Source organism: Ochotona princeps, chromosome 3, assembly GCF_030435755.1.
Source record: "Ochotona princeps isolate mOchPri1 chromosome 3, mOchPri1.hap1, whole genome shotgun sequence".
NCBI classification, from domain to species: domain Eukaryota; kingdom Metazoa; phylum Chordata; class Mammalia; order Lagomorpha; family Ochotonidae; genus Ochotona; species Ochotona princeps.
Window position 1 is genome coordinate 93938185 of NC_080834.1, and position 22068 is coordinate 93960252.

At 41.1% G+C, this 22068-nt stretch overlaps 1 protein-coding gene across 1 annotated transcript in view; it reads left to right on the forward strand.

Annotated features, from left to right (window-relative positions):
* The first annotated feature begins 1318 nt into the window (after window positions 1–1318).
* The window catches only part of ATP13A5 (ATPase 13A5), a 107070-nt gene continuing 86320 nt past the window's right edge, over window positions 1319–22068 (forward strand). The window contains exons 1-5 of the mRNA XM_058661297.1: window positions 1319–1381; window positions 17886–18059; window positions 18604–18750; window positions 18948–19018; window positions 19116–19196. Of these exons, the coding sequence (XP_058517280.1) occupies window positions 1319–1381; window positions 17886–18059; window positions 18604–18750; window positions 18948–19018; window positions 19116–19196 (536 nt within the window). The remainder of the gene's footprint in view (window positions 1382–17885; window positions 18060–18603; window positions 18751–18947; window positions 19019–19115; window positions 19197–22068) is intronic.

Genomic DNA, 22068 nt, shown 5'->3' on the forward strand with positions numbered 1-22068 from the left:
TGTTTGCTTTTCTTTCTCTGTCTCTGTCCTTTTCTTGTTTTCTGGATGTTTTGTTTGGATCAGTGATTGTGGAAGAGCTGAGATATTCTTTTAGTTCTTTCCTTTGACTTCACGTTGGATGGGAAAACATGTTGCTCTTTTTCTTTTTGTGTCTTCTCTTCTGGATCTTGCTTCCTCTCTTGTCATTGGAGGCCCCTGTCTTGTCCCATACCAAGGAGAAAACTTCTTCCTTATTAGAAAGGAGTTTATTTTTTGAATTCGTAAGAGTGCTATATGGTCTACTTCCAGAAACAGGTGATTAGAATCTGTCTTCTTTAGGTGGACAATTTGGAGAGTCTCAGGAGAGTCTCCTGAGTTTGATGGCTAGGAATACTATAGAGTGACCCAGAGGAAGCAATTCCTGCCAATGCGGAGATTGCTTCTCCTTGCAGGAGACCCCAGCTCATCATCAGTGACCTTGCCAGCCGTGAGGTTTCAGGAGGCTGACTAAGCCACTGGGGTAAGAGTACATTGTAGATGGTTTGCAGTGCATTTGATTTAGATGGCCTAAGTTTCGAAGTCTGTTACAGACTTGCCAGTAGGTAGAGCTTAAAATGGATGTGGTTATTTTTCCCACAGCCTATGTGCTTTGGTGTCTCAAGTAAGATCCTTAAGACTACTGATGTCAGATGTTAACCTGGTGAATGAGTCATTGAATAGACCCAATGTCAGCACATTCATTCTAGGGACCTGTGAGCCTATCACTTCCAAAGTACTTGCGAGGAGCTGCGATTACCAAAAGGCTCTGAGTGTTTCGTGTTTGTGTAACACAATAGTGTTTATTCATCATTTGGATTACTTTGGGTCTTGGTTGTGGATGTATATGCCAGGCAGAAGGCAAAGGTAAATAAGTAAATATTGGTTCATTTTTCCAAGTGGTCATCTTGGCCAAGTGGCCATCCCCATCCTTGGGCTAAGATGCATGCTAACAGTGTAGGGTAATATTTATCTTTCAGTTCAGTAATCCTTTCTCCCTCATCATTCCTTACATGGGGAGGCACTCAACATCTACCTCAGTAAATAAGTGACATGAAGAAAAAAGGTCAAACAAAACAAAACAAAATAGCAACAAGCAGATAGATTAGCAGCCAATCCGGCAGCTGGGAAAGGATTTTCTTTTTTTTTTTTTCCTTTGTTAGTCTAATAGGCAAGGTGTGTGCCAACAGGTTTTAAAAGCACCTGAGAACAGCAATGACAAACAGTGCCTGGGCTCGCAAACGCAGAGGTGGTTGTGACATTTCTCCAAACAGCCAGGAGCAACCTTCCTGAACTGTGCTCGATGGAGGAGAGCAGTAGGAAGGACCACCGGGCTTTGCTTAACCAAGGAGAGGAGAATGAACTGGTGAGTTTTCCCTGCTTTTTGTTAGTCTTTTTAGCATGTCCAGGGCTGTGGACAGGGGCTACTGCTTTCAGCTACATTACAGAAGACAGACTGCAGCCTGGATGGTGCTAGCTTCAGGATCTGGAAATGGTTAAGTCTGGTCGGGCTCCTTGAAAGCCACAGGGCTCTCAGCCACAAGTACGAGTCCCTTTCCAGGCTGAGGAGGTGATGTCCTTGGATGGCAAACCTCTTGCCAACCTCACAAGTGGTGATCCCTGCGTGAGGCTTCCTTAGAAAGGTGTGGAAGTGGAAGATGCCTGGTTCCTCAGGGGTCTTTCTCTTATCTATAGCATTGCCATTGGTCTAGCAAGCTCTGTTACCAGCAAAAATTCTTTTCTAACTCTTACACTTTTGGAACTTTTACATAACCTGGGCTCTGGCTGCTTTTTCTAAGACCAGAGAAGTTTTAAGTACCAGGCACTGAAGAAGGAGAGTGCAACCAGGGATTTTAGCATGTATTAAGAAATGATTTACCTCCAAGTCTTTCTTTCCTTTACTCATTCTACCATACACATATAAATAGTGAAAAATAATCATTCAAAATTTGAAATTTTGCAGTGTCTATGTGGGGATAAGAAGTTTACATTTATGATTTTACTTAATCCTCAGAACTCAGTGATGGAGAAACTAATCCTATTTCATAGAAAAGGAATTTGAGACCAGGGTGGTTAAGCAACTTGCCCAAGGTCATTAATCTGCCAGGAACAGCTGAGAATCCAGCCCACTCATTGGCTCTCTCCGCAATGTGCTAGCTAGACGACAACTTCATCTCTGGTTAGGCAAAGAGAAAAGGAGACCAAGAAGGAAAGGGTGGAGCGAGGGGTCTCCTGGTGGGAAGAGGGAAGAACCTGGAGGACTTGGCTGCTATAGCAGACAGGTATCAATTTTCTGGCTGGTCTCTCCAGTTCCCTGTGAGAGCTGTGGAAAATTCACATGCACTCTCTCCCCTCTTGCCCTTATTGTTTTAAGTGTTAGGAGATTTATTACTTTATTTGAAAGGCAGAGCCACAGAGAAAGAGAGAGGGCGAAACAGAGAGGCAGATCCTCCATGTGCTGGTTTACTTCCCAAATGGCTGCAATGACCAGAGTTGGGCTGGTTTGAAATCAAGAGCCAGGAACTTCTTTAGGCTCTCTCACATTGGTACAGGGGCTCAAGCAGTTGGACAATCCTAGGCTGCCTTCCCAGTCACATCAACAGGTTACTGGATCAGAAATGGATGATCTCTGATTTGAACCAGTGTCCATATGGAATGCTGGTGAGGTAGGTGGTGGTTTTACCTGCTATGCCACAGCTCTGGACCCAGCCCTCATTTGCTAATCTATGCAAGAGAAATGATGTTATACATATCCAACTTGTCCAATAAGGTAACCACTGGCCATATGTAGTTTTGATCATAGAGGAGTAGCTGAGTCCTCACTGAAATAGCCAATCTAGGTTAAAATGTATTGGCTAAAAAATGGCATATATCTCATTAATTTTGTTGATGCTAGTTAACACTTTGAAATGATGTCATTTTAGGTCTATTTTGGGTTGAATTAAAGATTTGAAGAAGATTTCGTTCATCTGCTTCTTTTTACTCCTTTAAAATAGCTGCTTGGGAATTTAAGATTACATCACATTTGTAGCCTGAATTGTTGGACCCTAAAAGCTCAGTGATGGTGCAGTGCTTTAACATGTTTGGAATGGAGGGATGCAGAAAAGGAAAACTTATCCACTGTGTTCACTGCTCTTCAGTTCTGTGCCATTTCTGATAATTTCCAATATGTAATGAGTGGTCATGAGAATCTTATATTGATATGTATTCTTCTCTAGCCAGGTGTTGGATTTGTAAAGCTTAGCACCCAGGGTCTTAACTTTTTCAATCACAGAGATGTCGTGGATGTCAAAAAATACGATGATGGTCTATGTGCCACAGTTCCTTGTTTTTTGATAGAGGATACACATTTCTGGAGACTTCCACAAAAACTTTCTATTCAGAAACCTGTTATGTTGACCTCATGTTGCCAGGGCCTTCTGGGGAGGGAAGGTGACTGAACTGCAGAGTTCTCTTTCATAAGTTCTGTTCTCAGGTAGATAGGGGTGAGGAAAGCATGTGAATGATACGATACAGTCTTTGTGGGAACTGGGGTAACCTAAGAATACAAGACAAATAGTAAGCTGCAAGGAACTGGAAGCTAAGCGCTGGACAATCGCTGCCCTGCAGGTCAACAGGCCCAGTGTTGCCAGACCTTTTTCCTGGGTTGCATGCCATCCTTCTGCACCTGAGCCTTGCTCCCAGTGATGCCGATCCTAACAGGCAACAGTGAAGGCTGAAGTAGCTGAGTTCCTGTCACTCACAGGACAGACATGGGTTGCTTTCCTGTCCTGGCTTTGATTCAACCTCAGTCATCTCAGGCATTTTGGCAGTGAGTCAGCAGATGGTAGTTTTGTTTCTTAGATAAAGAATTTAGCACAATAGTAGTAAAGGTTTGAGTTCTAAGGAGAATCAGAAATCTACATTTTATAAGAAGCAGCTAACAATAAATTTTGGAAACAAATTCACTGCCTAAAATCAATGAGTAGGATGAAACTTGTGCATGGTTCATTCCAGCCTTGAGACTGTGCTGTTCACTTCCTGAAGATTCTAGAAGGCCCAATCTGACCTGGGCAAGAAAACACTGCCCTTGAGCAATTCACAGGCCTTCCCAATAGCTTAGACTCTTTCTGGGTGTTTGAGTGAAATTACGTATTATTACTTGTCCCAGCAATGTCTCATTTACAACAGACCTTCCCACTCAGTCACAGCAGATTGTTCCCTTACATCCATCACTTCATGAGCACAGGTTGGCACCAAAATAAAGCCCTGCATTGGTTAGGAGAGTTTGACTTCCATGACACCCTCAGCCCCTTTTATAGGACCTAACTTCTAAAGCTTACTGTGCTGGACACCCAGTTAGCTACTTGACAGACAGTATGTCATTCAGCTGCACAACAACCCACACAATGGATTGGGCTCAGGGTTTTATTGGCCTTTGCGACCTGCTCCTGCCTGCCTCCACCCTTTCCCACCTGCCGCCAACAAACTGCTCTGCTTTCACCACTCCTCTCCCAGAACATTCACCGTGCTCTGGTGTTTCCACCCTTGACCTACCCTCTGCAGTTTGATTTTCTTTTCTTCTCCTGATACTGATTCAAAAAGAACAACAGCTTTACTGACAGTCCACAGTATCTATCACAACACAGACAAGTGAGTCTGGAGTCCTCAGGATTGTAGTTCAAAGCCTGAAGGAATGGGATTTGGCTTCAGGTTCACTGAGTTCAAATTCCAGGAGGCAAGTTATGTAACCTTTCTGAGTTATTTTTAGGATGGGAATAGTAACATCTACCATCTGGGATTGGGATAAGGATTAAATAAAGTTACATAGCATTTCCGAAACAGTTCCTGTACAAGTAGGGAGATCACAGTGGAACTCAGATTTGCAAATGTATTTTAGTACTTGATGAGTCTCTAAAGGTACAATAGAATGAACTATTTTTTCAAAAGGTTGGGATCCATGGAATCCTGTGTGTGTGTGTGTGTGTGTGTGTGTGAGAGAGAGAGAGAGAGTGTGAGAGAGAGAGAGACAGAGAGACAGAGAGAGAATTATCTCCTGAATACTGATGGTTTCATAGAAACTCTGTAGGAGCCTCTGGGATGTTCTCAGTAAATAGCAGGCATTGTTCTGATTTTTCTCTTTCTAGAAGGAAAAAAAAATAGTATTATGTATCTTCTCAGCCAAAATGTCTGGCGGTACTCTTTGTTTCTGTTTTGGGGTCTTCCTCGGCTGCCACATTTGTTTTCCCAAGGATGACCTTAATTCTGCCCCCACACAAGCCACAGTTTTGTTTGATCACATAGGTCGCTAAAGACCATCCTCCTCTCCCGAATCTCTTTCTGTACAGACATTACTAGGAGCATGCCAAATTAACAATGGGAGTGGGTCCAGAAGGTAAGATAACTATGATGTGGAAGATGGAGAACTGGACCTCATGATAAACAATGAAGGAATCCCAGACTCTGAGATTGCAGAGATGAGCTTTAGGTTGAGGTTCTGCTACTAAGAATGTGTTTGTGAAGACTCTTTTGGACTTCATGGGTGCCAAGGACAGCACTACTTACCTCCCAAGTCACAGATTTTGTGAGGATCATGAATGAAATGTGGGAAATGCTATTAAAGTTACTGGATTCATTTATTTTGTGCCTATGACTCATTAGCTGAAAATGCAGGAATATGCAGAAGCACGATAGGTGAAACTGATGCTGCATGTGTACCTCCCGGCTGTAGGTGAAACCTGGGGAAGGATGGTCACTTGAGGTCCATCATTATCAACACCAAGAAATGATCTGTCAACGGTTGGCAAGAGAAATTGGGAATTTTGAGCGTCTAGATTATCTCACCTTCCATGAAAGGATCATCCCTATCTCCTGCCCCCCTTCAAGTTCAAAGGATTGAAATTGCAACTGAGAATTGAACTAGAAATTTGAAGTCCCTGATCGATATTTATATAAACAACATTGATGAGGACAATCATAGCAATCTTCAGCTGATACCTAGCTGTGGGAGAGAAACAACATTACAGTGGTTGACAGCATTGAAATTTAAATTTTTCTCTACTTTAGTCTGTAGAGGAGAAATTGACAAGAGATAGCAAAACAGGGCTCACTGCTGAGTTTTTGTTTCAAATTATCAAAACACAGGTGGCATTATCAGTGACATGGCTTGCTGGCTATGCCTAAAAAATAAAATTAAAGTATTTGATTTGGATTATAGCTGAACTGTGGTTGTCAGTGTAAAGTATGCAGAAAGAATTCATCCTGGAATGCTTCAATAGAAGTTTGTTCTGCAGAAAAAAAAATGACAATAGCTATGTCTAATCCATATGGCTTAAGAAATTTTGGGGAGTTATATTTAGTTCTAAAACTTAAGGAGGACGTTCAAGAAGTGGACTGTATGTACAGGGATATCTGTATATCAAATCAGATTACTTAAAATAAATTGGGCTTATACCTAGGTGAGTGCTACACAGCTGAGAGAAAAGTAGCCAATAGCTAGCAGGCATTCTGGGCCTGGTTAATGCCAAATTTGTGTTAACTATTCCAGTGTGCCCGTGTAGTTGACTATTCCATTTTTTAAAAAAAGATATGTGGGAAAGTTGGAGAATGCAGGTCTGAGACATACCACCCCATTCCCAGGTGTTGGGGGTTGTGGAGGGATGCAGATTGCTCAGGGAAGTGGGTCTGGGAAGGTGTTGGACTGGGAAGTAGCTGAGGGCTTGTTTGACAGGGGAGGAATGACTTCTGGGGTCTTTCACAGACAGGGCCACCACACTCACAGGTAGGCAAGAGAGCCGAGACAGAATGTTTTAGAGGGGGGAAACTGGAGGGCATGTCTGGGTTGGGTCAAGGCACTTGCTGCTGGTGGGAGACCTTGGCTAGGTTAAATAGCATCACCATTGCCTGCTGATACACTCAAAAGCTAGTGTTCGGGGCATGCCTAGCTAGGCATGCTTTATTTGCTGCCTATGAATATCAGAGCAAGGAGTGGTTCACATCAGGCTGGGCCACAGCACCTGTCATATTGCAAGAGAACTGGACCTGGGGGCAGATTCTGTACGGAATTGTAGGTTACCTCTGTGAGACTGCTGATTTCCAAGAAAGCTGGGAAGTGGTGATGGACTGAGCTAGGCTGGACTGTGGAACTTGGCTGATACTCTCTGGAGCCAGGATTTGAGACCAGACCTGTGGCAGGCCATGCTGGGCTTGGTTGTAGCACCTATCAGTTCACATGAGAGACGGAGCTGGGGGTGGAACTTATCTGGGAGCTTCATCCATTAATATTTGTGTTGGCTGGTGTGGGTGACTGACTGACCCTGACTTTACACTAGCTGGCACAAGCAAGAGTCAAGTCTGAGGTCACCTCAGGTAAGATTTCTTGGGGGAACTTTCCAGCTAAATCGCTGAACTCAAACACCTGCCACAGGAAAAAAAATCACAAGATATGTGGTCCAAACTTGGAGTACATGTATCAAGACTGGCCTCCTCAGTTGCAGATGCCAGTGTCATGGAAAGCATGTCCAGATGCACAAGGGGCATATGACAGCCGGCTCATCTAAGCCAGCAGAGGACATTGAATATCCCATCAGAGAATGGAAAGCAGAACAGGTTGGACAACTCTCCTGGCCAAACTTTGCTGAGTGTCTGGGGGTGTGGATGTACCTAAAATGGAGTCAGCCAGCCAATAGACATTGGAAAAATTTTTCTCAACAGAGACCCATGTGAGAGTGTACCCTTCTCAACTATGTAAATAATATTAAAAATATGAAAAATTAGGAACTGTTCCCAAAAGAACAGTCTTGGTAGCTGATGTGAATAAAAACTAGAGCCTTATAGAGTCCAGCCTGATTTATTTTCCTAGCAGGATTTTCTAATCACCCCTTTGCTGGGGTACCTCACATGGAACCCTACTGATGATGTTTGTTCTTCTGTAGTTCTCTCCAGTTGAATGTGTTGTTACTCCTACAATTATGCTATATCATGTGGCTCCAGGGATTTTTCTAAGTGTAGTCATAATGTATTCCGCCAAAGAACAAAGAAAACGGAGTAAAAACTTAGTGTACCTGGTCTAATAACTGAACAAGCCCCCCCTTTTTTTGGTAAAGATTTACTCATGTATTCGAAAGACAAAGCTACAGAAAAGCAGAGAGGGGAAGCAAGAGAGAGAGAGAGAGAGAGAGAGAGAGAGAGAGAGAGAGAGAGAGAGAGAGAGATCCATTCGTTGGATGGAGCCAAATTGAAGCCAGGAATTTCATTCTGGATTCCAATGTGAATCTTCAAACTCTTGGGCAATGTTCCACTGCTTTCCCAAGTCATTAGCAGGGATCTGGATGAAAAGTAGAGCAGCCAGGACTTCAACCAGTGCCCATATGGGATACTGGTATTTCTGGTGGTGGCTTAATCTGCTAGAGCTGGCCCCTGAACAAGTTCTTAAAAACAGATTGAGCCTTTCCTGGAGTTAGAGAACTTTGGAGCATGATTGGAGCATGAGAAAGATCTGCTGCTCAAGAAGTGCTGTGCTGAACTTTTGAAGATGGAAGGTACGGTGCGGCCAGGTACTGTGAATGATCTCTAAACACTGGGGGTAACTTCTAGATGACAGCCAGCAAGAGATGTGGGCAGAATTGAATCTTGTCAATTGCTTATACGTGAGAAAGGTGTTCCTGAGCTCCAAAAGGATTGACCCCTATGACATACAGTCTTATGAGACACTGAGCTGAGGATCCTAATCCATGGAAACAGCAAAATGATAAATGTGTGTTACTTTAAGCCACTTAGTGAGTTAGACAGCAATAGAAAACAAATGGGCTCTGACAAGCAAGATAGTGACAACCAGTACGGTCAAAAAAGCCTGTCTTATGCAGGCTATTCATGCTCCCAAGCTGAAAATGGCATACAGCTAATTTTTCCTAAAGAGCAAAATGAATTGAGTATTCTCTGTGAGCCCCCTCCTGATAAGCAATGCCCTGATTCCACAAATCACCTTTCACTAACATTCTATGTTGCCCCTTGATCTAGAGAAAATTTCAACTCCAGACATTGTGCCTGCTAAGCATCAGGGTTTAACTTTTCATCTCTTTACCTGTGACCCACATGTACTAGACTCTAGCTGCTAATGTGACCAAATATGAGTCTGCAGTTGCCTTTGTGTTCACAGAAAGAACACACGTTAGTATTATTGTCATAGAACTAATGGACATTATAGGAACAACTGCGGCTATGGGTGACATGTTTACCTTTTTAGTATTATATTTTCATTTTCACTATTAGAGAATAAGGGACTCTGCCTCTTTTAATGTGGGTAATTTTTTTCTAAAGGTTTTCATTTACTTCAAAGAAAAAGCAAAAATGTGAGAGAAAAAGAGAGAGATCTTTCATCTGCTGGTTCATCCCTCAGGTTCCCACAACAGCCAGAACTGGGCCAAGCTGGGAATCGATCTGTGTCTCCCACAGGGATGGCAGAGGCCCACCCTTTAAGCTGTCATCTGCTGGCTCCAAAGATGCATAGACAGGAAGCAGGATTGCAAGCAGGTTAACTGGAACTCAGCTACTCCATTAAGCAGTTCAAGTGAAGTGGGCATTCCACGTGAGAGCTTAATTTGCTTTGCCACAATGCCTGTCTCTCCTTGTTTCAAGGTGTGTTTGTGTGTGTGTGTGTGTGTGTGTGTGTGTGTGTGTGTACTTAATATTTATTTAGGAGGCAGAGAGAAAAAGAGATAGACAAAGGATGATTCATTCTAGCTGGTCACTCCCCAGATGCCTGCTATGTTTGGAGCAGGGCTGAACCAGCCCCACACTGGAAGTTAGGCAAGCAATCTGATACTCCACATGGATCACAGGAGCCCACTACTTCAGCCACTGCTGCCTAGGTTTCACATTGGCAGGAAGTTGGTGTCAGGAGCCAGAGAGGGGGAAATCCTCAGTGTGGGAAGCAAGTTTTTTAACCACCAGACTTTATACTGCTCCGTGAACACCTGCTGCTTACAGCGGGAAGGAAACACAGGAGAATGGCTGAAGGTTGAGCTGCTCAATGATTATTCTTAAAATCTCCAAGACTCAGTTTCTTTCATATTCAAGTTATAAACTACAAATATTAACAATGTTTATTTTGATAAATAGTAATGGCTATTGTATAGGATTGCAGTGAGGAATAAATGACAAATACTCAAGAAAGATTAGTTGTTATTGTCAATTATGGTAGTGAAGGTGATTTATGACATCTTACCCCTACATAAGGGGCATTGTACGGCATGAACATGGGGCTTAATGTGTAAAACCATGGTTAATAATGCTTGGTAATTAGTGGTAATTTATGCAAATCACTGCTTGTTCTCAATCCAAATCAGTAACAGTGGGGTTGAAGAATAATGACCATATTAAATGATCCATTAGCTAGGGACAATATTATCCTAGCATTAAAGAAGAATTTTGACACATTGACAGAAGTAGAGATAGGAGAGTAGAGTAGTAAGAATGTCCTCCCATCCACATGTGAAAGCACAGCGTTCTACATGTGCAGATAGAAAGAACAAAGGTTTGACTGTTAACAATGAATAGATAACGGGTGCTATGGTGGTTGCCTTTTAAAAGAGATAGCTAAGACATGATGAATTCTGCTCTCATCAAAGAATACAGATATGATTTCCTTGGGTCTGATTCAAAGCAGCGAACATTTGAGGTCTACACAGAGAAACTTCATTTGCTCTGAGGCTGTTGAAACATTCTTGCCCAATGAAGCCTACAACATGGTGAAACAACCACAACAAAAAATTGGACTCACCAGTACAGGAGTTAACTGCCACAACAGTTCTTTTTGTTATAACTTGGTAGAGGAAATGCATATGTAACTCTGTGTTGTTCAAATCTTGGTTTTATCGCTCTTGGAAGAGAGTTATGAACTATTTCCTAACAAATCCATTCCATGGTATAAATTCAACAGATAGTTTAGGTGGCTCAATTCACTAAAAAAATGTAGAAATGAAAGTTTAACAGAGACTAAAAGCCACTTTGTTCACAAGACTGTCTTACATGAATGCTAGCACTCCAGATACAATGAAAATTCAGGAACAAAGTTAGGAATATAATAAAGGGTATGGTTCTATGAGGTGGAAAATATCCCACTCAAAGCTAATTTGCGAAGAAGCCATGTGTAGATGAAGTGGACACTCTCAGTCTTCTTTCTGAGGAGTTTGACAAATTTACCTTCTATGTCTGATGTCTGATGGAATGTCTACGCACTACCCACATAGAAAACAAAGAACAATGGTTTTCAAAGTTTGGTTTATGAGCTAGCACTCGAGTCATGTTCCTGTGAGGCAGCTTCTCAACTCTTAATTGCAAACTGAAGAAATCAAGGCTCAGCTAAGTAATATTTTCAAAGTTACATTACATGATCAACAGAAGTGGGATGCTCAATTACTATTTTTTGTTACAGTGCGTTCCTTCTGCATGATTGAAGAATGTGCTGGTTTGTGTGCATGCTCGAGATATAGTTAGTACATTTACCCAATCTTTGAATCATTTCAGTGCTTGTCTTAAAGCCCTTCTCTACAGCTTCATATATTACAAAGCTGAGCAGCTTTCGTTTGGCCTCGGACTTCTCGTTTGACAATCTGTGTTCTTTTGGAAAAGCAAAAATTCCATTTAAGCTACTGGATCAATCACTTCGAGAAATACAACTGTGGTGTTGGCAAGTAACATTTAGTTCTACATATTGCCTGTGGTCAAATCATTACACAGTGAATCCAATGGGATTAGCCACTTTTAATCCACTGAAATGTTGAATTGCATAGTACCCAAGACAATATTAACTCAACTTGCGTGCTTAAAATGTTTCAGGAACCGTGTCAAATGTTTTTTATGTGTTATTGCCTTCATTTCTCACAATGGCTCCAGCAGACAGCTGGTATTACTCCCATTGATGGAGAGACAAATGGGAGCATCAGAAGAGGGGATTGCCTAGAGTTGTATACCTGGCTAAGTGTTGAAGGTTTGGTATGAACTCAGTTTCCTGATACCATGTTTCCAGCTTATAAATGCTACCCAAACTACTTCTCCTAATAATAAGCCATACTTTTCACAAGAAAAGTGTAAACATTGGCAAATTTGAGTGGTAACTAATAAGTAATGAGCAAAGAATGAAAGTGGGAGTGTCTAGAAGGCAATGAGTTGGGCCTGGCAAATAGAGAAGCAGGTGCCAGAGGTAAAGAACCTGGCTCTAAGATATGACTTTAGGTGATGACCTGAGTCAAAAGGTTCCTACTCCAGGCTTCTTCCTCTGTATTGTGGGCCTAAAAACACACACATGAAGGTTATTGTCTCTCTCCTAGCACCTGGAATAGAGCATTCTAGGTTGAAACATGGAAAGAGAGGAAGATCACTGCATAGAGAGAAAAGAAATCCTAAATTCACAGCAGCACATCTTACAACAGTGAAGCTGTGGAAACGACCTGTATGCCCATTGAAAGAGGAATGGATAGAGGAACTGTGGTACATCTGCTCTTTGGAATACCAATATTCAACCATTAGAAGCAATGAAATTCTATCATTTGCAATAAAATGGTACCAAGTAGAAACTATGAAGCTTAGTGAAATAAAACAATCCCAAAAGATAACTACTTATGTTCTCTCTGATACAAGGCAACCTTCATGCAAAATACAAAATCAACAAATATATAGGTAAACATGTACATATATTTGTGCATCTAGAGGAGCTGTATAATGGAGACGTGAAAATACAGTACAGTATGCATCTCTAATCCTGAATAAAACATGGACTCCCAATGAAACTGTTAAATATATCTTGACAATAAGATGCTGGACATGCTATCATTGTAAATATGCTTTGAAAACATATATTACATATATTGCAGATTGGTTCTTTTAAAACAGATTTGTTTATTTATTTAAAAGTTAGAGTTACACAGAGAGAGATGCACATGCAGAGAGGTCTTCCACCTGCTGATTTACTCTCCCTGTGACCCGGTTGGTCAGGTCTGGCCTAGCCAAAAGAAGGAACTTGGAGCCATATCCAGGTCTCTCATGTAGATGGAAGGAGTCCAAGTGTTTGGGTTTTCTTTCCACTGCTTTTCACAGTTCATTGACAAGGAACTGGATTAGAACTTGAGCAGTGAAAATGCAAATGTGTGCCATGTAGGATGTCAACTTTGCCTGCAACTGTTGGCCCAGCAACCTTCTTTTTAGTGTTACTGTGTGTGTCTCCCCCCTTCTAGTGTATTTTCTTCTTAATAAAGTGTGTCTGATGCAAACAGCATGTGTTTTATCCTTTATTATCCAGTCTAACAATCTTTGCTTTTAATTAATATTAAGGTCATTTACATTTACATAATTACTCATATAGTGTGTTTAACCTAAATAATGCTGATATTTGTTTTCTATTTATTCTCTTTGTATTTTGTATGCTTCTTCAATTAACCTTAAATCATACAATGTCCCTGGTCTCTATGTTTGTCACATGTTTTGCCCTGAATAGCTCTACCATTGTTTTAATGTTTCACAGCTTACTGGATATTAGCTATTGTTTGGTTCTCCCAATGATTTTGCTATTACAGATACTACTACACTGAACAGCCAATATGCATCAATTTCTCCATATATATGTATTAGTTGATTAGAGTATATTTACAAGTAAGAAATTATCTATTTGATGTGTAGAAACATCTTTCTTTCTTTTTTAAAGATTTATTTTTATTTTATTACGAAGTCAGATATACAGAGAGGAGAGACAGAGAGGAAGATCTTCTGTCCGAGGATTCACTCTCTAAGTGAGCGCAATGGCCGGTGCTGTGCCAGTCCGAAGCCGGGAACCTGGAACCTCTTCTGGGTCTCCCACGTGGGTGCAGGGTCCCAATGCAGTAGGCCGTCCTCGACTGCTTTCCCAGGCCACAAGCAGGAAGCTGGATGGGAAGTGGAGCTGCCAGGATTAGAACCGGCACCCATTGGAATCCTGGCGTATTCAAGGCGAGGACTTTAGCCGCTAGGCCACGCCGCCAGGCCTGAAACATCTTTCAAATTTGTGATGTAATGTGACACCTTGCTCTTCCCCAACAAAGTTTTGTAGTTCATAAAATTGTTACCTGAATGTATCTGTAGAGGTTTTATTTCAGTCTTGCTTGCATTATGAGTACCACTTCTAGCACCAACAAAAGATGTATAAAAATGAACTGAGATTCTACCAGAATTACAATCAGTTGGTGCAACTGCTGTGAGTAAACATAGAGAAAAAAGTTTTTAATAAAAAAACTCATTTCACCTGCAAGCTGAACTGAAATTCCAAATTGCTATACTTCTGTTTTGCAGACGTTTGCGCTCTGGCAATAACCCGTCATAAATGACTTCCATGAAAGAATGTATTTATGACACAATATGCTCAGGAGAATATCCATTATATTTTAGTCTATTAAAACTATAACTCACAGATACGATTGAAACAGGTTCATGCAGTCAGAGAAAACATGGGGAGAAAGGAGGGCCCAATGGAAACTGTGCTCTAAAATAAAGTACATGCATGTTTCTGTGGTATGTTTGAAACTTTTCATGAGTAATCTTAAAATAGAGTGGCTGCATCACTGAGCTAAGAGACCATTTTCCCCACTAGGTGATTGCCTTGAGGATCAGAGGAGGAAACTCTTAAGATACTAGTTGTTTTGTAGAGGGAATTTGGTTGCTCTAGAGGTGAGATGATTGACCTAAAGTCACATGGTTGATATCGGACAAAGCAGGTTCTCAAGCCTGCCTCTTCTGTTACTTACCTGTGACCTTCCGTTACATTTAAGATTTACTTTCAATTTTATATTAGAATATATTATACATAACTGATTTTATAATGATTATATTATTACAATATATTTCTGTTATAACCTTGCTCTATCAGAGGCATGGAGAAAGCTAATGGAAGTGACTATCCAGGAGATAAAAAAATTTCTAGAGCATTAGGCCAAGAGAATTTTCAGGCAATTGCATGAGCTAAACTTGCATGGACCCATCATCAAAGGTGTCATAAAACTCGTCAGTACAATTTTATTGATTTGAAAGAGAGAAGAAAGAGGAACAGATAGATGGACTGAAAGCTCCCATCTGCTCACAAACCTGGGCCTGGGTTGGCACAGAAGCTGGGGATTTGAGAATTCAATCCAGATCTCCTGGGTGGGTGACAAGAACCCTATAGCTTGAGTCCCTCTGGCTGTTTCCCAGAGCTTAAATTGGCAAGAGGCTGGCACTCAATATTGAGCCCAGGTACTCTGGTATGGGACACAAGTGTCTCCACTGAGATCTTAAGTGCTGGACTGATTATGTACACTCCAGATCTGTTTTCTTGATATTATAGTTTGGACATGGTCTACACATGGGAGTCCAGAGTCATAGAAAAAGTAAAACACAGCAATAGCAGAATCCAAAATGACAATAAAGATGTGATTCATAACCAGCATCCCTCAGGCTCTTCAAAATGCAGTAAAATTCAGCTTTGCTTTTTGTTTGTTTGTTTAAAGATTCATTAATTTTCTTTGAAAGGCAGAGATAGAGAGAGAAGCAGAGAGAGAGAGAGAGAGAGAGAGAGAGATATTTTTCATCTGCTGGTTCACTCCCCAAATGGTGGCAATGGCTAGAACTCAGCCATACAGAAGCCATACAGCCATACAACCATACAGCCATACAGAAGCCATACAGCTTCCTCCTGGCTCCCCATGTGAGTGCAGGAACTCAGGTACTTAAGCCATGCTCTGCTGCTTTTCCACATTAGCAAGGAGTTGGATTAGAAGTGGATCAGCTGAAATATGAATCAGTGCCCATATGGGATGCCGATAGCACAGCAATAAACTTAACTTACTTTGCCACAGCTCCCACCTCTAAAATTAGATTTTTCAAATAAAAGTGATGTGATGAAATTTCATTGCTATAATTTGAAAATTAGGGGCCTGTGCAGCATCTTAGTGAGCTAATTTTCTGTCTGCAGTGCTGGCATTCCAAATGGGTGCTGGTTTGAGTGCTGGCTGTTCTCCTTCTGATCCAGCTCCCTGATGACCTGGGAAAGCAGTAGAGGATGGTTCATGTCCTTGGGTCCTTGTATCCACATGGGAGACTGGGAGGAAGCTCCTGGTTCCTGGCTTCAGACTGACTAAGCTCTGGCTGTTGTTGTGATTTGGAGAGTGAACCAGTGGATGGAAGATATCTGTCTTTCTTTGCTTCTCTCTAAATCTACCTTTCAAATAAAAGTAAATAAATCTTTAAACAACTTGGTATTTTTTTTTTTTAAAGATTTATTTTTATTACAAAGTCAGATATACAGAGAGGAGGAGAAACAGAGAGGAAGATCTTCCGTCCGATGATTCACTCCCCAAGTGAGCCGCAACGGGCCGGTGCGCGCCGATCCGAAGCCGGGAACCAGGAACCTCTTCTGGGTCTCCCACGTGGGTGCAGGGTCCCAATGCAGTAGGCCGTCCTCGACTGCTTTCCCAGGCCACAGGCAGGGAGCTGGATGGGAAGTGGAGCTGCCGGGATTAGAACCGGCGCCCATATGGGATCCCAGGGCGTTCAAGGCGAGGACTTTAGCCATTAGGCCACGCCGCCGGGCCCAAACAACTTGGTATTTAAAGATTGGCTTCCAATAAATAAATGTTTTAGGGGGAAGACTATTTGTTTCCCCTAAAACCATAAAAATCTTTATTCAGTTTAAGAAAATATTAACTATTGCTAGCAGAAGTACAAAAATTTTTGCTTGCTACTCTCAGGACAAGTAAATATAAATTTTCTTATGAAGCCTTTTATGTCCAGACATAATGTCTAAATTCATGTCATCATACTTTTTTGAGAAACTGAACATTATTTATACTTTTGGTCATTGTCAATCATGTTATTATAAAACAAAAATGAAAGTGGATAAAGCTATATAATTCTGTTACAATTTTAATACTTTTAGTGACTTTTTAATAAGATCAATCTATTAGAAAGAGTGACCCAGAGACAAGGCAAGATGAAGATAGAGAGAATCTCTTCCAGTTCCTGCTTACTACCCAAATGGCTATGATGGGCATGGCTGAGTCCGGCCAAGGAAGCAGACTGAAGTCCATCTCATCTCATGCATGGTTGTAGGCAAGCAAGCATTTGGACCATCTTCTGCTGCTTTCCCAGGAGCAGTAGCAGGGAGATGGATTGGAAGTGGTGCCATCAGTTCCCTGGCTGGAGTTCATATGGCATGCTGGTGAAAGCTGCAGCCTAGCCATCAAAACCAGCTCCCTGAGCTGACTCTAATGAATACACAGAAGCAAAGATTCAACCCCTTCCTCGTGCTTCCTGAGTGATGTTCTAGTTCCATGTGCCAAGCGAGTGAAAGGAATCTCCCCACCTTTTTTTCCCCTCCTTAATAATGCCAGCTGAAGCAACAACCTGATGCCAGCAGCTGAAGGCAGATTTCTCTCCCAACCAACTTCTCTGCATCTAAAAGTCTGTGTTTCTTGTGGCTGGTTCCTTGGCATAGTAGACTAAGCCTCTGCCTGTAATGCCAGCATCCCTTATGTGTGGTAGTCCAAGTCCTGGCTGTTCCACTTCAATCGACCTTCTTGCTAATGTACCTGAGAAAGTAATGGAGGATGGCTTATGTCCTTGGGTCCCTGCACCCAAGTGAGAGACGCAGAAGAGATTCCTTATTCCTGGCTTTGAATGGGTCCAGCTCCAGTCATTGCATCCATTTAGGAAATGAGCCAGCAGGTGGAAAATCTCTTTTCCTGTCTCATCTTCTCTCAGTAACTCTGTCTTTCAAATAAGAATAAAATTACTTCTTCAAAAAAAAAATCTATTAAGAAATAAACAAATGTTTGTGTTTCTTAAAATGACATGTAAAGAAGGAAAATCAGTGAGCTTTATTTACTCCCTAGGAGGTGTTTGGTTATCGCACCCAGAGTCTGCGGCGAGCCTTCTGCCTGCTAGCATCAGTGCTGACCTGTGGTCTTCTGCAGCTCGTGTTCTACTGGAGGCCTCACTGGGGGGTGTGGGCCACCTGCCTCCCATGCCCCTTGCAAGAAGCGGACACTGTTTTGCTGAGAACAACAGTATGTACCCTGCTGATCTTTGTCAAATGTGATGCCTTCCTCTAAGTTGCCTTTTGGGCACAGCCATTGATTGATTAGCTTTCCTGCGGGTGGATTTTCCTCTTGTTAAAGAACTTCCCTAGGCCAAGACAGGAGATGTCCAAGCTAGCTCTCCAATCTGCTATCAGTCTATCTATCAGTTGTCTCATTTTGACCCAGGGACAAGGTCCTTCTTCAACTTCAGTGGTGCAAATTCCTGCCATGTTGGGCTAATGAGCAGAGCTCTGAACGATTAAAATAGTGATAGTGTTAGAAGTCAGAATACAGGAATTATCAATTCTCTTCCTCTCACATCTCACCCCAAGTTTCTGGCTCAGCAGCTATGAGATGGGGCAGAGAATTTCTGTTGAGTAAATGTTGAGAAAATGCTGATTCTCTTGTTTGAAACAAAGTTTTGTCCCAAACATTGAGACTTATTTGCTCTAGCACCTGGTAGGCAGTTGGTTGGTTGAGTACCTTATTGACTAACAACTGAGAATCTCATGGGTTTGATTGTCTTTTCCAGGATGAATTTCAAAAGTATATGAGAAAGAAGGTTTTCTGCCTCTACTTATCCACACTGACATTTCCTATAAACAAGAATCCTGAAAAACCTCTTGTGGCTGACCGACATTCTGTCATAAACCAAGCTGTAATAAAGCCAGAACTGAAAGTAAGACATTGTAGCATGTTTGTGGAGAAAGAAAGAAAATAACTGTTCAAGGATGAGCAATATCAATGTGGGAATAATGATAGTTCAATATTGCAGAAAATGAGACCCTGGTGACAATTTGCATTTGGCCATACTCTCTTCCCTTGATGGGTTTTACCTTGTAAATGACAACTGTTCTATTGCATTTGTGATTACAGCTGCGATGCATTCAAGTGCAGAAATTCAGATATGTTTGGGTCAACTTGGAGAGGAGGTTTCAGAAAGTTGGGTGAGTATGACTTTCCCTTATTGCTTCAAGATGTAGGGAAGAGCCCTCTCTTCCGAGTGCACGAACTCAAGTGTTTCTTCGCTCGACAACACCCTAGATTGCTGGAAGACAGCAACTCCTGCTATGACATCCATCACACGTTTGGATTGGGTCTCACCAGCGAAGAGCAAGAGGTCAGGTAGGATATCCAGTACTCTCTAAGAGTCAACTCTGCCAGCAGAAAATGAGTCTCAAATGGGTCCTCATCAGTGTATTGTTGACATAATGTTTCATCATTTTGACATAATCCCAGTTCAATTACTGGCAGCAGAAGGATATTCAGAATTACTTTCTTATTAGGCAAACTTACTAACAGAGAAAACACTGAAAAATGAAGCAATCAAATGCAATTTGATCTATTTTCCTTGGCTGGTAGAATAGTCTTCTTGGTGTTATCTTTCATTTTAAATTTTAATAATTCCATTAGCATCGGCTTCTTTTTTGTTAAGAGTTCTTTATTTTTATTTGAAAGGCAAATTTACTGATAGAAGGAGAGACAGAGACATCTTCCATCTGCTGGTTCACTCCCTCAACAGTGCAATGGTTGGAGCTGAGCTGATTTGAAGCCAGGAGCCAGGAACCTCCTCTAGGTTTCCCATGTGGTTGGAGGAGACCAAAGTCTTGAGCTGTCTTCCCCTGCTTTTCCAGACTACAAGCAGCAAGCTGTATTGGAAGTGGAGCAGCTGAGACTAGACCTGACACTTATTATGGGATTTTAGCACTGCAAGGTGGAGGATTAGCCTGTTGAGCTGTCGCACCAGCCCCAAACATCTGCTACTTAATACTCTAAATCCTGAGCATCAGAAAGGCAACAGTCTGATTGCATCTTAGGGTGAACAAATGATGACGATTGTTCAATTAGTTGTTTTATTCAGGATTATATACATGATATGAAGAGGAGGTCTTAGCTTATGGTCAGAAATCAGTATATATTTTCAGTATAAATAATAGCTCTTGTTGATTTGTTAGCTAAATGGCTGTAATATGCCAGGTACTTTGTAAGTAAGTAGAAATCCAAACATAGATTTAGTCACTGTCCAGGAAACTTACACTGAGCAGAGGGAGAAACAAAAGTAGTGTTACATTTATCAGACTGCACCTGTACATGCGCACAGAGCAGGAGATGCTTACACTGCTTACTGAGTCACAGGTATATACAGGCCCTGCTTACTTCAGCTGCTTTATGAAGAAGAGAGCATCATGCTTCTGAAAGGAAATCATTGTGTCTCCTGTAAAATCTTAAGTCACTATTTTTTCTCACAATAATTTTTAAAGATGCATTTATATCTGAAAGTCAGACTTAGCAAGATAGAGGAGAGAGTGAGAGACAGATCTTTTAAGTTACTAGTTTACTCTCTAGATGGCCCCAATAGCCAGCGCTTGATCAAGCTGAAACCAGGAGCTTTTTTCATATCTCATATGGGTGACTGAACCTCAGGCTCCTGGGCCACCTTATGCTTTTCCCAGTACGCTAGCAGGAAATTGAATTGGAAGTAGAGAAGTCAGGGCTTGAACCGGTATCCGTATAGGATGTTGATGTGGCAGTAGGAGGCTTTTCTCACTATACCACAAGGCCGGCTCTTCTTGTACACATGTTTTGAGATGTTATCTGCCTCAAGCATGTGAAGTCAGCCAGAAACACTATTTCTTACATCAGGAAGATATCTGGTATTGAATAAATAGAGTTTGACCTTTTTAATTATGAAAATTCTATAGGAGCAAAGTGGTTTGTGTGTGTGTGTGTGTGTGTGTGTGTGTGCGCGCGCGCGCGCCAGGGGACAAGGCAAGAATTTTGCCTTTTTAATAAGCAGTTCCCATACTTTTTACACATATCAAACACAAGAATTCCTAATCTGGTGTTCTTATACTTTATATGTATCACAACGCTATGAAAATGAAAGATAGCTAAACTTGGAAAATATAGCAAAAAGGCATAGAAATGCGCAGTTACACAAGATTTCAGATTTAGCGCTTAATAGATGGAAACACACAAAGTTTTCAAAGTCATGGAAACATACTGGTCTAATAGCACCAAAAGTTTAAGGCTTTGATTTAGGGCACTACTCAAGAATTCTTATTACTAGCTATAGATAGACTTTCACAGGCAAGCTTTTCCATCCATTTAGCTACCTCACATTTGTCCTTATTTATCAAATTGTCAAACTTTAATAAACACCATACATAATTAAACTTAATTCTAGTCCATGCAGTGAAGTACTTGACAATCTAATAAGCAAGACAAAGAGTATACTTTCTCAAAAATGAGGAATAGAGGAATATTTATCATATTTATAAACCTAGGAATATTTTATTCCCTAGGCATGCCAATTTGGAGAATATTGAGAGTTAAGTAGAAATGGGACATTTTTGTTCATTGGCAAAACAGGCTATGCTCCTTTTGGAATGCTATGAGGAGCTAATAAATTTTTGTAAACATTTTGTCAATTATAATATACTGTACAAATATGAGAACTTGTATTTCTCGTGCACATTGCTGCTTGTGTGGGTGCGTACAGGGGTCTTCAAGACGTTCATGGAAATGCATTTCACTAAAAATATGCATGGATTTTGAAATTTCTGGGTAACAAAATTAACTTCTTTTAAAACGTATTTTCCCACAGTCTTTTTGAAGTGCCTTGTTATATTTGCAAGGTGTTAACCATGAAACCAAGGTGTTACATATCAACTTTCTTTTTTTTTTCCAAACAGTAATTTATGTAAAGTTTGCAGTTTTATTTTTTTTTTATTTTTCTTATTTTCTATGACACAGTTTAGTAGATACAGTTTTCCCCTCCCATTATTTCCCCTGTATTATTATAGTAGCATAGTCCTTTAATAACAATTACAAGTTTTAACATTCTGCTGTCTAAGTGTGTCATAGCATTATACATATAGAAAAGGGTAGCGAATCTAGTATGTTATTTTCAAGTTATATATATATACATATATACATATAACTTTTTAAAGATATATATATATATACATATACATATAACTTTTCAAAGCTATAT